The 18,099-nt window shown below is 35.5% G+C and overlaps 1 protein-coding gene across 1 annotated transcript in view; it reads right to left on the reverse strand.

Moving 5' to 3' along the window:
- ASCC3 (activating signal cointegrator 1 complex subunit 3) overlaps nt 1-18,099 on the reverse strand; it is a 250,900-nt gene that overhangs the window by 223,644 nt on the left and 9,157 nt on the right. Inside the window, exons 2-4 of the mRNA XM_071446475.1 lie at nt 12,649-12,792; nt 11,808-11,958; nt 8,358-8,941 (exon numbers count right to left, since the gene is read on the reverse strand). Of these exons, the coding sequence (XP_071302576.1) occupies nt 8,358-8,941; nt 11,808-11,958; nt 12,649-12,738 (825 nt within the window). The 5' untranslated portion in view covers nt 12,739-12,792. The remainder of the gene's footprint in view (nt 1-8,357; nt 8,942-11,807; nt 11,959-12,648; nt 12,793-18,099) is intronic.

An 18,099-nucleotide genomic window follows, 5' to 3' on the forward strand; every position in this document is an offset into this window, starting at 1 on the left:
CTAAATGAATGATTTTTCTGGACAACAAATGTCTGTTATTTAGATAGATACTTAATTTAGGAGACCAAATTAACACATCTGAAATTAAGATCACTTTAAAACCTAATTGAGATTACTTGCAACACAAGGACTGTTTATTTCCTGTATACCATAATTCATTAATTAAGTTACACATAAGGTTAAAATCTAAGTACTTAAAGAGGCACACTCCATTTCCTTATTATGAGATTCTACTGGCAACAAACTTGTTACAAAACAACAAGCTTTTAATTTAAACACACCCAAACATAGCAGGGTAAAGGATTGACATTTTGAAAAGAAATTCATCAGGGAAAGTGAAGATTTAAATTAATATGGAATTAGGTATAAATATAACACACAATTTTTCTCCAAATACCTCTATTTTATAATTTGAAATGACAGAATCACAGAATGGCTGAGGTTAGAAGAAACCTCTGGAAATGATCTAGTCTCCAAGGCTGGAGATTCCACAAGCTGTTGAGCAAACTGCTCCTGTGTCTGACCATCCTCACAGGGACAAAAAGGTTATGTCTACATGGAATATCCTGTAATACAATTTATGTCCACTGTCTCTAGTTCTGCCATTGGCCATCACCAAGAGAAGTCTGGCTCCATTTTCACCACACCCTCACTACCTGGTCTGATCAGAATCTCAAGACTTCCCTTCTCCAAGCTGAGCAAGACCAGGATCCCAGTCTCTGCTTGTATGTGAGATGCTCCAGTGCCCTCATCATCCCAGTGGCCCTTTGCTGGCCTCAGTCCAGTATGCCCACACTGGACACCACTCTACACCTTTCAGATTTTATTTGTTCATCCTACTACTCAAAGCCAAGCCAATAAAATGCATAGAAGTGTAATGTTAATTAAGAAAGTCTAATATTTAAGTATTAACTACAGACAGTTTTCATAGCTTTTGCTTTGTGTTTGTTCTCCATTTTATAAGCAAATCAAACCAAGTATACTTCTGAATAAAACACTATAAATAATAAAAAGATATGGGAATCCACATATTCTCCAGATTAAGAGGCAAGTACTGATCAAAGTCAGCCTAGACACACATTTTGTCATGATCAGACTGCCATGTGAAATGAAACGTCAACATTTTTTTAATTAAAACCTTTTCAGGTTCAGGGTGTGTATGTGTATTGTTCAAATAAGAGGGGACAGCATCAGATAAAGTAAGTAATGATAATCTAAGAACTGTGGAGCTTTTTGAAAGACAATCATGATAGGGGAAGGTGCTATTTACCCAGCTTTACCACATACAATTTTCCTTGCAAGCAGTGTGAAACACCAAGTAGAGTTTTCCCTGCAAAATATCCAGCAAACATAGCAGTGAAAATTATGCAGGAAAATTTAAGGAATCTTACTACCTTTAACATCTCATCAGTTTCTAGAGTACCATACTCAATATTAAAAGATAAAAAGCTTTCTGGAAAAAAAAAGGTCAACTGTACCTGAAGGGCCATAACAATATTATCCATTGTCAAGCTCTTTAGGTGCCATTCTGATCAGAACTAACAACACAGACCAGTCTCAGTTTACTGTGAATGATGTGCCCTATGACTTGCAAGCTGCAGTGGAAGGCTGCTACTCCTATTGCCAAATCTGTCCATTACTTTTGGGTTTAGACAGGAAGAATTTTTAAAAACAAAGCAGCATTGCTGCAGGCTGATATACAGTTTAAGAAATGCAACTTAGCTTTCAAGTATCAAGAAAGCACATTGAAATCCATGAATCTTATTAGAATCAACAAGGACAAGTATAGTCCAGGAGTGCAGCACAGGCTGGGGTCAATCCATCTGGGGAACAGACCTGTGAAAGTGCAGCTGGGGGTCCTGGTGAACAACAAGCTCAGTGAGTGAACGTTGCTGCTGTGGCAAAGAAGCCAACAGGATGATGGGTGGCATCACCAGGGCATTACCAGCACAGAAAATGAAGTCAATTTCCCACTCTACTTGGGACTTGCCAGGCCACACCAATGCAGTCTCAGATTTGGTCCCTTCTATATTAAAAAGATGTGGGCAGGCTAGAGACAGTCAGGAGAAAAGCCACAAATATGATCCAAGGACTGGGAAACCTGCCTCTCAGGAAAGGCTGAGAGAACTGGTTTGTACAGCCTTGAGCAATGAAAGCTTAGGGGAGACCTCATCACTGTGCTCCAGCACTTCAAGGGTCCCTTGCACAGAAGATGCAAGAATCCTATTTAGAAGGATTTCCATGGAAAGGACAGGGCAATAGGTACAAGTTAATGTTGGAAAGATTTTTATTGGACACAAGAGGCAGATTTTTCACACTAAGAAAAATCAGTCATTGGAATACTCTTTCCAGAGATGTGGTGGATTCCCCAGCATGGGGCACTTTAAGATTCAGGTGGGCAGGCTGTTGAGCCATCTTGTCTAGACCACACCTTTGCCATGAATGTTGGACCAAATGACCCATGAGGTCCCTTCCAAAGCAGCTTTCTGTGATTCTATTTATTGGCTCATGTCCACACATCAGGAAATAATTTTAGTGTATTTTCCTTTGCAAGTGTTCAGGCATGTTTTCCATTTTGAGTTCCATGGATCAGCTGACTTCACTATCTAGGTCCCTTAATATAGTACAAATTTCCCTTTTGAAAGGAAAATTTTGACTCTTCAAAGTTACTAACAATACTTTAATTCAGTTCAATTTTAAAATTAAAATTCATTTTTTTCTACAGTTAAAATTCATTTTTTTTCTACAGTTAAAATATTATTTTAGATATAAGGATAAAGTGGTTAACGATAAGTGTGTATATAAAAATGATTGTACGGAAGCTAGGAACGAAATTCAGAGTTCACTGTTAAAACAACTTGAGTGCAATGTAATCTTTCATAAATCTTCAGAAACTGACATGAAATTGTAGGGCAGGGATCACACATCTACAAGCGCAGTAACACACTGCATAAGAGAATATAGGTATGATTGGAGATAAGTTAAAGGAACATATTTGGGAAAGAATCAAAAAGACATTCAGGTAACTGGCAAATGGCATAAACATAGCATACTCATGATACATCATGAATAGAATGATGAATTATAGAAATGAATTATAGAAAATGAATAAATAGCAGTTGTCTCACATCTTGACTTCATTTAAAACATTGCAATTTTCCACATGAGGACTTGTTTAACTTGTGAAGATGAGTGTTAACAGAAGAATTAAAAGTTGGCAAGGAACTGCCTGAAGGCTAAATGGAATGTAAGGAAGTGTTTAAAAGGCATAGTAACACCTGGAAAGGAAGTTAAAAGCACAGTTTTTTGGTGCTCATTTTTAAAACTGCTTAAAAAAAAAAAGGGACAATTGTATAAGAGCACAGGAAAAGTGATCATAAAACCAGCCCTGAATAAAGTCAAAAAGCAAAAAACAAGGGTTCTTTTTAAACATCCAGGCAACAAGACTCTGGAGCAGTCTTCAGAGGAGAAGTTGGGATGAATTTTCCCACATTCTTTTGTTAATGAGTCTTCCTCAGATTAAGATACTGTATCGGTGAGAAAAGATGCCTGCTAGATTATGTGAAAGTTTAAACAGACTTTGCTTTCCTTTACTCTCCTGTACTTTTGCAAAAAGGCTGGTGGCAGACTCAGAGGAGCTTCCTGTCAGTTCATTGAATTGACAAATCAGTTAAGCTCCCCTTGTTCTTGATCCCATGAGCATCTACAGGTTCAACCAACAAAGCATGTTGGCAGACATTTGTGGTGGGATTAAGGTGAGGCAACAGAAGCAATGTAGATGAACTGATGTGGAGAAAAAAAAATCATTATCTTGCTACCAGGGACAAAGGCAGCTAAAGAAAAGTTACATGCAGAAGCCTGAGAGACAACAGGGGTCCACTTAGAAGAGACTGGGGAAAACTGTCAAAAAGTCTGTTGCTACATCAAGCATTCAGAGGCACACAAACACCACACTGAAAAAAAAATCCTTCTTAATGAAACAAAAATAATCTATTAACTTCCATTCTGAAATAAGTATGAAAAAAACTCAATTCCAGTAATAAAGCAATAACCTTTGAGCTCTAAGGAAGAGCATATTATTACTGGACTGAACTAATAAGGAATACATACAAGAAGATGTGCTGCCCAACTCATGACATCTTTTTATTCATCATATAAACCTATATTACACTACTCGTACTTTTCTGATTTCAGGTCTATTTTGATTTGAAATTAATGTTTTTCAGCCTTGAAGGAAGGATTGAGAACCTTCAAACTGCACATTATTACCTTCTGGCCTCTTACTGTAGTTTTTACTACCTGACTATTCACAGGTGGGTGCTTATGACAACAAGGAAGAAAACTTATCTCACATTTTTGGTAGGAGTGAAAAATACTGAATGATTTTTAGGAATGAAACAAAAAAAAAACAGTGTTTGCTTCACACCATGACAATTTGCAAAGCAGCTGGATTGTATTTACTGACAGAAGCCCTGGATGCCATAGTATGTGTACATGGTAACCTTTTAATGCAGAGAGCTGGGAACAGCCACGACCATAAAGCAGACCAAAGAAGCCTCGTGCCTGGGCTTTTAAGTGGGCAATTAAGTGCATCATATATAGAGATAAGTAAATATAACTACTATTATATAATACTCAAACTACTGCTTACAGTGTAGTTTTCTTGAAACAGTTCTGCTGTTTCATATCTTAGCCCAGTGTTCTTCTGGTGATTTATACAGCATTTAAAGCGATTTTGTCTGGGAAACACCATTTAATCTAATTTGCTAAACGACATTAATATTCTTAATTTTATTTGGGCAAAGTTCTTGCCTTGTCCCAAGAAGAATAAAATGCACAGTTTTTCATAATAGATGCTGTATTAATAAGATCTTAACACAATTCTGATTACATCTCCTTTTTTTCCCCTAGTAATTTTATCTTTACGGGAAATATCTCCTTGTTTTGTTATGATTAAGAGATAATGTACCTCTGCCTTACTGTAAAAATAGAGTCAATTATTTCCAAAACAAAATTCTGAAAAATTTTGCAGATAAACTAGACAAGAGTTCACAAAAGAAAGACACATGTCCTCTAAGAATAGCATGGTCTAATCAGAGGGACTAAACTCTTCCAACTTTTTCTAGTTACTCTGAGAGATACTAGGTGGCAAAGCTGCTAAAACGCTCTCAGATGGCTCCAGTCTTCATTCATCATATACTGGAAACTGAGGGCTCTCAGAAATTCAGGAATGCACTGAATACTAAGTTTTAATCAAATATAAAAATAAAAACTCATAACAGTTATTGGCCAAACTCTGTAGCTGGTTATTGGCTTTTTCTTCTTCTTTTTAAATAACGATGTTGTTACCGCATCATTACCATCAACAAAATACACATGCTCATCAACAAAACCTGACACACTGTGAAAAGTGTGTAGCTGTCATTTAGCTTTACTAGACTTGATGTCCCCAATGAAAAGTACATGTCTCAAACACTTAGGAAATAAGTTATAACTCCCATATCACTCCAATTATAAGAATCAATTTTCCTCTAATTAAGAGTCACCAGTGATATGCCAGATAAACAAACTGTCCCAAAGGAAGAGTGGAATGTTCTCAAATACTGAAAACAAAAAACAAAGTATTTCTTCTACCTCACCAACCATTTTAAACATAAACTGTACACTGCTGGAGAAAGCAACTAATTTCAATGCCTTGTAGAGCTCATTAAGTAGATAAAAACCTAACTAGTGTATATGTGTGCCTATACATACACTACAAAAAAACCCAATACAGAATGCCACCTTATAAATTATCTAAACTGCTCATATTCTTAATGTGATCTGGGACCTCAATAAAATTTGCTTAAGGATCAAATGATTTGTCTTACAGAAGTCCACTTATCAATATCATCACCACAATCATGTTCTTTTCTTGTTTAATAACAGACAGCCAGTGGTATCTTCCTGCTTTAAAACATAAAAATGTGGTTTATAGATGTGGATTTTTATTTATGAAGACTTATACTTTCATATCAACAGGTTCATTTTTTGTTTTGGGGGTTTTTTTTGGTTTTCTTTTGTTTTGGTTTTTGGTGGGGTTTTGTTTTGTTTTTGTTTTTAGGGGTTTTTTTTGTTTATTAAGAAAAAATATATTTTGTAGCTCACAGACCGTTTAGCCTGTATTCATCCCACCAAGAAATGTCAGATGTTTGGAATTCATGATCAATCAACTTGTTATGCCATCTCACACGGCAAGCCTCTGACACAGTTCTAGAACTGGATTATCTTCAGGTCTAAAAAGCACCATCTGCTCTTAATGATGGCACCAGCAAAATTACTGTAATGAAAAAAAAAAAATTATCCCTAAGTGATAGTAAAATCCAAAGCCCAGAAGATATTTTCAAGTCATGACGATGCCTACAGAGAGCACAATTCAAATGCCAGCTAGCTTTTAACAAAAGGTGATCAGGTTCAAGTTTGTTGTACTCCCTCCTTGACCGCCACATTGTGCAATGAACAATAAAATACCAGTGTTGCAAGGAAAGGCAACAAAGGGGCCAAAATAATGAGAATGTGGAGATCTTTCTTTTATTACTTGGATTTTTTAAAAATCCTAAATAAAATGCAGTTTTCAGACACTTCAGAGAAGAAATTCTTTTCCTCTCTAGTGATGCAAGCTGAAGAAACTATTCTTGCTAAGTTAGTTTTCAGTTCACTGGCAAACAATTTTTTCATATTATCAAATTAAAACTTCTGTAAAGCCATCAAATCAGTTATTTTGCCAAGAATTCTTTGTTCCAGGAACTAACGGAAAGGAAGTCTTTATTGGTGACCTACATAAAAACTGATAGCTTGAACTTTCTGCCAAATGATTGAGCAATCCATTATGATCATAAATTTGTAAAAAAAAAGTTACTTCTTCTTGCTTCAAGGCGAAGGTTTAGAGCTTTTCCTTTAACATTTTACAAATTAAACTTAGGCATTAAGTAGGCATTATGCAGAAGTATGGAATTATTTCTGCATACCCAATAATGATATTGGAAATGTCTTCAGTCACTGGTTTAGAAAAAGAGAATTGAAATCTTTATCACTGTACAATTAATAAACTACAGGTGCCTTTGACAAATATACTTTTTCGTGTTTCATTTGACATGTAAGTTTTTTATCCAATGTTCTTAACAAAGACCTGTTCAGTCTTCTATTTTCACATGTCTTCGCTCAATATTACCACCCAAAGTATGAAACTGTTTGCAGACATGTATTAAGGTATTATTTTTCAAATATATTTCAATGCAGAAGAAATTAGATCAACTTCCATTTATGTTTAGGATCTGTAAGAAAACATACATGTCCAGAAAGCTCAAAGGACAGCCAAAATGTGGTCCACTGATTACCAAACAATACATTAGTATGGCTTCAGCAACCATGCCATTACACATTAGACATCCATACATAGTTATCTAAACCTAAAATGAAGTACACAGGTTCTCTTATCTAATTCCTACTGTTTTTCTTAAGAAGAATAAAATCTGAAACTGCAATGGCAAAATTCCTGAAAACTTTCACTATCTTGTCTTTCATGGGATTGTCTATTCCTACTATCAGTTGCATTTTGGTAGCAAATTTAGAGTCTTTCTGAAAATTCAGTTTGAGAATTTAAGTACTGGATGTTTTCAAGGAAGGAAAGCAAGGCAAGTTAGAAAAAATAAACTAAACATAACAGAAAAGTGCAAAGAGAAAAAAAAATTACCAAATTTCAGGAATTCTTCCCTAGATTAATCCAATCATCTCTTGCACAGACACCTGGAAAACATCTTCTCCAGGTTTTAATCATGCTTTTCCCCCTTTCTATTGCTAAGCTTATCTTTCAACTCCAGCAACTGTTCCCTCTCCTTTACATTTTCTCTGTCCTTCTTGTAACAAACCCAGCCACCCCCTTTCCTCATCAAAAGGAACAGACGTGATATGACAAAATTTTAAAGTAGTACCACCTGCTCAGCTTTCCAGCAACAGGGAGGCTCTGAAACTGGAGATGAAACCTGTCCAAGAAAGTTCAGCTTGTCTTTGCAATTTCCTCACACTTTTATAGGTAGCTTAAACTGGGTTCTGCTTAAAAAGAACGAATGGAGACTCTGAGCAAATGGCTCCCAAAAAGATATCCTGTCCACTGTGGTGGAAAGAGATTATTCAGATCAAACTTATGCTGTATCCTTCTCCCTGGTAAATGATGATGCCATGAGATTTTTCTCAAGACAGATTTAAAAAAAAAGCACAGACAACAGTTGGAAAAAGTATATTGGCATAAACTAAAATGCAATTATTGTATAATTCTGTGGCATTCAAATATATGCAGTATAGTTAATGTGCTAGTGTACCTCATTTTGAAGTTCATCGGCACTTTTGGTAGAAGCAAGGATCTCATACAAAGTGCAGCAGAGGTCTTCGGTTGTTGGCCCTCCAGGGTTACCTCCTTGAGATTCCTTCAGGTACTTTCCAACTTCACACCATAAAAAAGAATCATCTATTTTTTCCAAAGATTTGATATTAGATTTCTCTTCACAATAGTTCTGTAAGTGATTCAGCTGGTTATTCAAAAATTTGTTATAATCTAAGCTTATACTTTTCTGCACATCAGTCTCACCATTCACAGGCAGCTCTTCAGAGTGATCCAAATCATGCATGTCAAATGAAAACACTATATTTTTACCAAACAGCACTCTGTTATCACCATTTTGCTCTTCAGCCAACTGTATGAGGGCTCTAAGCTGTTCTTCAGTGAAGTGAGAAGCAATCCGAGACGTGGCACTACAAGCTGCAGTAGCAGATGATGATGGAAATGGCCCAAACATCTGCTTGATCACCTTTGTCTCATCATGGCCAACACATTCTTTCCCATGAAATGTCTTAAAAAGAAAAACAGCTCCACTTTCAATCGCCTCTTGTCCATTTTCAGCTCCAACTGTTAACAAAAACAAATGCAACTTAATACACTTAATACTAAGAGTGTTTCATTGCCTGTAACGTAACTGTATTCAAATTCTTGCCACAAGTCTCATCAGCAGAGATATCAAAAGAAGCCCACAACAAGTAAGAATTGTTGCAAGGTACTGAATTACAAAAGGTATATGATAATAAAGCATCTGTCTTCATTATCCTTCTACATACTAAAAATTTATACTAAGAATTACCAATGCTTTCTTATCTTTCTGAGCTGGAGAAAAAAACATGCTAGAGGTCTTAAATTCACAATTGTATATTTATAAGCTATTTAACGTTAACAAATTTCCACTTTGTCTCACTATTTATTCACTGCCTAATCTGAATATTCATAACAGAATAAATATAAAGAACTCAGCTGGGGATTACTGAATCCTTGTAGCAATTCCCAGTAGAATTACTTCTGAGTATGTACTAAGATAGAAAAACCGCTCAAAAAATTTAAAGCAAATAAATGTATGAATTTGGATTTCTATCTACAAAATATCATGTTATGCAAATAAACAATATATTATTAGATAAAAACATGAATTTACTTCTCACACAAATATTCACAAAGGTAGTTGAGGAAAACATAAGGAAAACTCCATGTGATGAACGAGTATGTCTCTACTAGAACATTTTTAAAGTCACCAAGCCTAACCTAAACGAAACCAGCCAGCATACTGGGGCTTTTGTTCATTTTAAATGAGGACAGCTTACAAATTTTTTTTACTTGTGATTGATTCAACTTACATTAGGTTTAACACCAGAAAAAGCAAGGGGTTTCTTCCCCACAATCTAACAGGAAAGAGCAAAACATTCTAGCATAAGCAGATGGAACAAGGATAAGTAGCTAGAAATGTAATATATAAATAAATTGAGGTGGCTTTTTAGCTTGACTCTTCCTGTGGTGCACTTTGAAAATCTGAGAAGTTCAAGGAGAGGACTGGAGGTGATATTTACAAGATAATTAGATACCTACATATGGAAGACACATGACACAGACACACACATATACAATAGATATGTAAACAGGTCTCAGAGGAAAAAAGTGGTTCAGCCCCTCCCTTTTAGCATTAGCTATATAGGAAGCACAAAAAAACCCCTTACATCTAAAAACTTGCAGGTTTTCTGCATGAAACTCACTCATATATTCCTAACATACAAATACATGTTATTATTTGGAGTCAATTGTCTTGGAACAGAAGTAAAGATTACTAAACTGAAAGAGAAATTGAAGGATTTGAGAAAAATCTTTTAGGTTTACTATGTGTTATTTCTCCTTTATTATCGATATCTCCTATTTGTGAAAACATCTCTTGAGAAAATACTACTCCTTCCATCTCAACAATATAAACCAGACAAGATGGCAAGAGATGCACTACTAGAAGCTCTCTTTTTGGTATTTTGTTTTGTTTCCCAGCCAACATTTTAGCCCAGTACCACTTGTGATTAAACTATACACATTTGATATTTAAAATTGCTTTCTCAATCAATATCTCTTATCAATACAGATTGATACTTCTCCTACTGACTCTATGGACTGACAGCTAGTACAAACTCAATCCCCATCTTGCATGATTTCCCCTCAAGCCTCGTGTGTTGCAAGTGCCAGCTGAAATCTGTGCACTGAAGGAGAGGTACCTGGGTTAGGGCACAGAGTTGGCCCTTCCCAGGGGTCTGTCTCAGAAAGACAGCAGCCACATGCTTAAATTGCAGCCCAAAGAGGTTAAAAGTTTACTAAAGGTACTAACCAGAGTTTAAAACTGTCAGTAATTTGAGAAATACTCAAAAATATACTTCTGATGACTGAAGAAAGCAATACCCATATACAACTGTTAATAGTTTTAACAGGCATCTTCTGCAACTGTACAGCATAATTGACTACCACCACGTGTTGGACATGAATAACTTGCCTAGCCTCTTTTGAAAGCCTGTGTTTAGACATTGTTTTCTTTCTCAATTTACTAGGTATTTCCAAATAAATGGTCAAGAAATAGAAATGCAAGTGGGGCATGTTAACATTTGTATTGTAATAAAAATCTCTGGTCTATAGTACCAAAACCAGGCAAATATATTTATTATTATTATTTCTCTCTGTCTTTTTACTAATGTTTCTATTCAAGATATTTGAAAAACAATTAGAAAAGGAGGAAATATACCTACAAGATTGAAAGGAAAAATCCTTAAATATGTGACAGCAAGAGCTTGAGCAATGTGCTCAGTTTAGGAGCTAATGAAGTTAAATTTTGCTAAAATCAAAAGCTGTATTAGGTTTGTGAATCAAAAACTAAATTTCCAATCAAAACTAAGTTTTCACATTTTCTTTGTCGTTATGTATTTCAGTATTAGAAGTTTAATTCCAGATGAGTGAAATATATTTTTATTTCTCTCCTCAACACCAAACACTTCAAGGAGAAAACATTTCTTACATTTTTATCTGCAAACACAGGAGTCCAATTTTTCATTATACCAATTACATGGAATTAAAGCAGACAACATCAGGATTGTTCTTTTCTTAGAGTACTGCTGTTCCAAAAGAAACAGTTGGTTTTGCTTAATAACTGTCAATCACAAACCATACCACACTTTACAAAACAATACTATCAAACAAGTAAGAATATCCATATAACAATGGAATCTTAAAATAAAACAGAAGGCCAGATTGTGTATATGTATATCAGATTAAATGGAGTGTCAAAGTTATTATATTCAAAGGGCAAAACTGGCATCGAGGTAGAACCAAAACTGCACCAGTAAAGTATGCAGGCAGAAAGCAACTTGAACCTGCTCCCACCCCCACATAAAACTATGCATGAGTAGACTACTAGAGAACAAAAACATACCTATTTGTTTTGCAGCTTGTAAGATAGTTTTTAAATCACCATTTACAGTTTGGTATTCTTTTTTGTCCAAATTGTCATCAACAAACTTTATTATCTTCTTCCAAGTAAGATCGGACTTCAGCAACTGGGCATGTAGTTTTGATCTTTTAGTCTGAAAATGCAAAATATTTTAGTTTTTAAATTTATTTCAAATTAATACATGAGGGTTCCTTTAAAATTAAACACCAAATAAAATCAATTCCTTCCAATTGCATTCAGTCAGTGTGTAGTACTGACTGCAAGCACTTTTCCTTTTGCCTGATTTTTAGACTCTTTCCAGAGTGTGTGAAAGAAGGATACACAAAAGCACACACACACTCTCACTAATTTACTCTTTCCAGAGCAAAATCCTCTATAAAGCCAAACTCTTGCAACTTCAAGAGATTTACCGTTCTCAAGATTCCAAAGTCATTTCACAGGTTCCCACAAGGCATCTATTGCTTTAATATATTATTTCTCAGGAAGCAAAAGAAGTACCTAAATTCAGTGAACTTAATATTAGAAGGGAAATGTTTGGCTTCCCAGCTTTACATAAATTCAGAGCTACAAGCAGCCTTGTCCAACTTCTTGAAAGACAAATTAACACAACCAAGCAAGCTTTGCCATATGATTGTAAGTGCTAAGTATTAATCACAAATCTACAGCAAATTTGACTTTGAGTGAGGACATTATGAAGGAATGTACAGGAAATTTTACACACTCTGCTCTTTTTGCTTGCCTACTCTTATAAAATATCAGTGCAAATGAAGAAAACAAATGATTCTTACTATAGCTATGCTTTGTAAAAGAAAAAAAGCTTTACCGTTAAGTCAGCTAATTCTTCACTGTAATCCTCATGTTTAGTGACATTTGAAAAGGAGCGTAAAGCGCCTGTAAGACGAGGCAAGGCCATCTGTTACTCATTCAGTGATCCATAGGATGAGAAATCAAATCCCAGTTCAAGTACCTAGATGAGAACAAAACAAATAACATGGCTTTATTAATGTTATAAATACAAACTTGCATCATAAACTTGAAAGACCTTTTTGAGCTAGTAGCACTTGGCTGGAACTTCAATTAAGCCAGTTAAAAAAAGATCTCTTAAAATAATGATAATCAAAATTAAATAAAAGGAGGTGAAAGGCACAGAGCGGAGGCAAGCTATGGTAACATGCAGAGGTCACTCAGCAGGTAGCTCTTTTCTCTCCTCCCTAAATAAAAGTTACCAGCAATGAGGCAAAGTGGCAATTATTTCTTTAGCACCCCTAACACTGAGTATTATAGTGAAATCTATGTAACTGAACTTTAGCTCCCAATAGCAGTAAGTGATTACAACCTACGGGAAGATTTCCTCTGAGCCAGCCCATGCTGGGAGCTTTCAGGTCATTAACAGCCTCTGGCGCAGATGCAGAGAGAGGCATCTTTCTTGACAAGTGCTTAGCCATTTTTAACCAGCAAAACAGGGAAAGAAAATTATGACAGGAAATAAAGACGGTCAAAGGCATAGCACTGAACTATTATAAGAGATAAAGGGAATAAAAAAGGCTACCAGAAAACTGAACACACTATGCCTTGGGATGTTTTCATCTCACAACTGGGAGTGCACACATGCTTAGAGCAGGCCTCTCTTCAGAACTACAGCTTATTTCCGTGCAGTTTTATTTCCTCTGTGGAACAGGCTCATATCTATGCACCAAAACACAGCTGTTCTCCATCTGAAACTGTACTTCTTCCAAGCCTTTTCTGAAATTATTCTCAAAGTTATTTAATTTCAAAAGGTGCCCACAGCTGAATTGTTTAATGAACCCTAACATACAGCTACAGTTTCTGATGCTATTAGATAAGATACAGATTTAGATTATTTTTGAACCAATTAATGATACCATTACAAACCTAATGATCTGCATCATTCTTAGCATGCCTGAAGATCAACGTCTATCCAGAATTTAAAGAACTCATAACAGAGTTAATAGAATTACTTCCCTCCCAGTCATACAGTACAGAACTCTGCTTTCATCCAATTATCCTTAACACTTTTCCTTATCTAATGACTGCATTTGTATTTTATCTATCAGCTTTGCAATACAGCACGAAAGAAATCCAGATGCAGCGTTCCAGTCACAAACAGAGAAATGTCACTGACTTGTCAGGTCTGCTTGTTGTCCCACCTTGCCTTAAGATGCTTTTTGAGAATGATTTTACAACAGCTGATATTTTGGAGACAAATGTTATAACAATGAATCTACAAAACTTGCAAATACAAAATCTTTAACTGTGAAGGGCAATGAGTGCATGTATTCAAGCCTAGAAGCAGAGAGAGCCAAACATCACAGCAGCTCTTTTGATATATTCAGTGAATATATGACATGTAACTCATACCAGCATAGCTCCTAGTGAAAATAGTCTGTAAACATTATAGCCACCATTATTAGAAGGGAAGTAATGTGTCCAGACTTTGAGGGTACATCACTCTCACTGTTCTAATGACAGAACTGCTATTAGCTATTAGAGCTATTGGGTCCATTTTACCTATTTATTTTATACCTACATTTAAATACCCTTTTCTGTAGCATTATGTGCCTTTATAAAAAAATGTAACAACATAATTCTAATATTACTTTAATTGTCCTTTCTGAAATACCATGCACAGCAATTTATGAAAGTTAGAACATATAAAAAGTTCACTTTTTATACACACTTATAAATTTCAATGCATCTCCAGCCGGCTCATTTATTAGGAAACTGAATTTTTAATTACTTTCTCCTTTATTCAATTTCTTTATTAGCTGCTCCTGAAATAGGAAACCTAAACCACCAGAAAACAAGAAAGGGCACACTGTTGTCACCACAGGCATGGCCAAAGAGCCAAATCCAGCCCTGCAACCCTAATCTTGTACTAGTAAATGCTGCTCCACACTTGCCTGTGTGCTTTCAGAACTTGCAGGTGCCTGAGGAGGAGGCTGGTTTGGCAGAGCAGTCGCACAAAGCTTCTGCATCCCATTTATAGTCAAATACCACACGACCCCTTTGCTGCTGGTACACAACACCCACTCTTATCAGGGCACCAACAGAAACAAAACCAGCTAGTAAACAGAATGCAATTAATTACTCCACTGTTATCATAGAAAGGCAAGGTAAAAGTTAGAAACTTTGGCTATTATTCTGCAACATATTAGAGCCAGCTCTGAACACTAAATCAAAAATCATGTGGCCCTATAAGATGCGCTGTAAATTTATATTTGTTTTTAAAAAATACGCTATCTGCCTTCACATAAAGCTTCCTTATGTAGATATCTGCCCGCATCACACTGCCTTTAGAGTGGATCAGCTATTCCTTGTCTTTCCACAGCCATCATAAGTGTAACTAATTCCTTCTGATTTTAAAGAAATGTATCTGTTTGCTCACAGGTGGATGTGAAACATCTGAACTACCAAATGATCCTGCTAAGATCTGCAAGTTTGGAAACAAGGACCTAAAAGGCAGTGGCAATTAAATCCTCTTTTCCACGGCCCACATACAGAAGATGAACTTTTGCCATCCTTCTGCCCGTTCCCCCTAAAGTATGAGAAAGATACCATATTAAATCATTTCCATAGGACACATGGAATGGGAATTTAACCCTCATATCAGTGTGACTTTACATGGTAAAAAGATTTCTTCTGCTCCCCCAACCCCAATAAAGTTAGGACATTTTGGGCACATTCTACTAATGATTCCTAGAACTATCTCAGATTTCCTGCCTCTTTTAAAAAACACTTAAATTCCACCAAGCCTGTTTGTAAATTAGAAAGAGCAATATCCATCCTTCTAAAAGCTTTCTGAAGATGAGAGAAAGTAACTTTTAAAGTCTATTTTGCTTCCTTTAAAAACAAGTGTGATTTTAACACTGAAACTTTGTATAGAAGAAAAAAAAACATAAAGACAGATTATACTCAGAGTTCAGGTAAACAACAATTCAAAGTTTATTGTTTGAAAGTAAACATGAATCATAATCTGAGCAGGTTTTTACTCATTAAAGTGAAACATGAAAAAAAATTCTAACAACACCACAAAGGTAACAAAAATTCTAGAGAAGTTTTCCATTTCATATTTTCACCAGCTAGTTAGGTTTTTGTCCAAGTCCTGGCCTTCCTATGTTTCTAATACAAGCAAATAACAGAACCATTTCTTTTTCTTCTTTGCTGAAATATTAAAGAGATTACTATAAAGATACCTCCTTTTCACATTTACTGAATTCCTATGCCTTCTAACAGATCAAGCCAGCTGCACAACAGGGCTAAGAAAAGGTGAATGCTCAGATCAGGCACGTCAATGTTCAAGTTGAACAGAAATCTTTCCTTCCTTACAAAGGATGGAATAACATAGCATTAACACAGCTAAAAATCACAGGTAAAATCCACAGTTACAAGATCCTAAAGTACCAGTTTCTGTAATCTATAGTATTTTACTTTTTATTTGTCCTTTAAGACTTCACAGCAGTGATTCTGTTTAAAGTATTTAAGGAATACTAGGCCATGTTCCCAGATTTTGCCTATATTACCTATAATTCTTCCAGCTATTAATAAGTTTCTTACTTTCTATGTAAACCTGCAATTTATAAAACCTAAAGAAGTTATTACTAGTTACTAATCTAATCAAAGAACATTATAAAGAAAAAGAGGCTTTAGACATTGGCAGGTTGCTATTGAATAGCAGGTTGCTATTGACCACAAAGTATTTCAAGCAGCATTTTCTCTTTCACTTGAAAAAGTGGAAACATTTCAAATGAAAAAGAAAGTGAAAGGGCAAAAGATATCCCACCCACAAGGCCATACAAAAGCTAAAGGGACGCTGTAACTTTTTTTACATTTTAAATACATAATTCAAACAGTGAGACCATTTATCAACACATACAATATTTTACTTTACGCTACTGTGTAAGAAGACTAAAGATAAACCCCCAAACATTAAATTTTACTGATATGAACACATTTTGGAATAGCTACAATTAACTTCAACAACTTCCTTAACACGAAGGTAAACTTGATATTTTATTTACAAATAAGACTCAATATTTTAAAAAAACCAAACAACATATTCTTCTCCATATAGATCCTTTTTAAATCATATACATCAGAGGAAAAATGTTCTAAAGAAAACACTTTAAAGAAAAAAATTAAATCATTTGATAAAAAAAAAAAACTATTTTGGACCTCTGAGAACATTTTTATTAGATTCAATAAAGTTTCTTATCCAAGCATGTTTGATGTCAACAGTACAAATACACCTAACATCAAAGTTGTTAGCCAGGAATAACAGTGGTTTAAGAATGTCTGGGACATTAATCAGAAATAGCAGGCAAAAGCATGACACTAAAACAATAGTATTTTCAGCCTTTGTATTTTGCACCTTTACAAACAGTGCTGTCCCATGTAGTACCAACTGTACGCTTTCAGACATCTCACTTTCTACAAAAGGCCCAGACATCAACCCAGAATTCTCTCAAGTTGTCTGGGTCAAATATTACTGATCTCCAGTCAAGACTGGGTCAATCTTTAAAAGGGTGATGACAAGATTAAGGAATATGTACTCAGGAAGAAACAGTGGCTTCCTGACACACAATGTTCTCCTCAGCGAATACCAAAATTCAGACAAGTGCCTCAGCATAACAAGGAGGCACAACAGTGCCTCTGTGTGCCATTGATCACATAAAAGACAATTTCAGCATCTTAATTACAGAAGTCACTAAACAAACAAAAAACCCTAGAAAATCAAATAATGGAATTACAAGTCATTCATTCAATACAGTATTAACCCTTTCCACATTTTTTCATAATCTTAACCACGCACATGCGATTGCCAGCTGCCTAACACTGTGCCTGCTTGCATCAGCTGGAGAACCATTTCCTGTGATTATGCCTGATACTATAAATTCTGGGATGATGCCAAACATGTGGTTTGGCTCAATAATGTGTTCATTTTACATGTACTTTGAGATAGTTACTGAGGATTGCTGTTGTTAAAAAAGAAAAAAAATGAAAACAATCCTTTCTTCAGAATAACTCATCTTCCTTTTCCAAGAACATGAAATGTAATTCAGTTGTTAAACCAAAAAATGTCTGTAGTTCTAAACATCATGGCCTTAACTTTTAAGTTCCCGGCAGCAAGAGATAAACTGTATCCCAAGCAACAGAAACTTCGAGACTTGCCTTACATGTGGAGATGTACTATAAGCAAATTTCCAACTTCAACATATGTAACATGAATGTTCATTTAAACGCTAGGGATAAGCCA

This window comes from Agelaius tricolor, unplaced genomic scaffold, assembly GCF_023055355.1.
Source record: "Agelaius tricolor isolate 1412-34295 unplaced genomic scaffold, bAgeTri1.0.p SCAF_1, whole genome shotgun sequence".
NCBI classification, from domain to species: Eukaryota; Metazoa; Chordata; class Aves; order Passeriformes; family Icteridae; genus Agelaius; species Agelaius tricolor.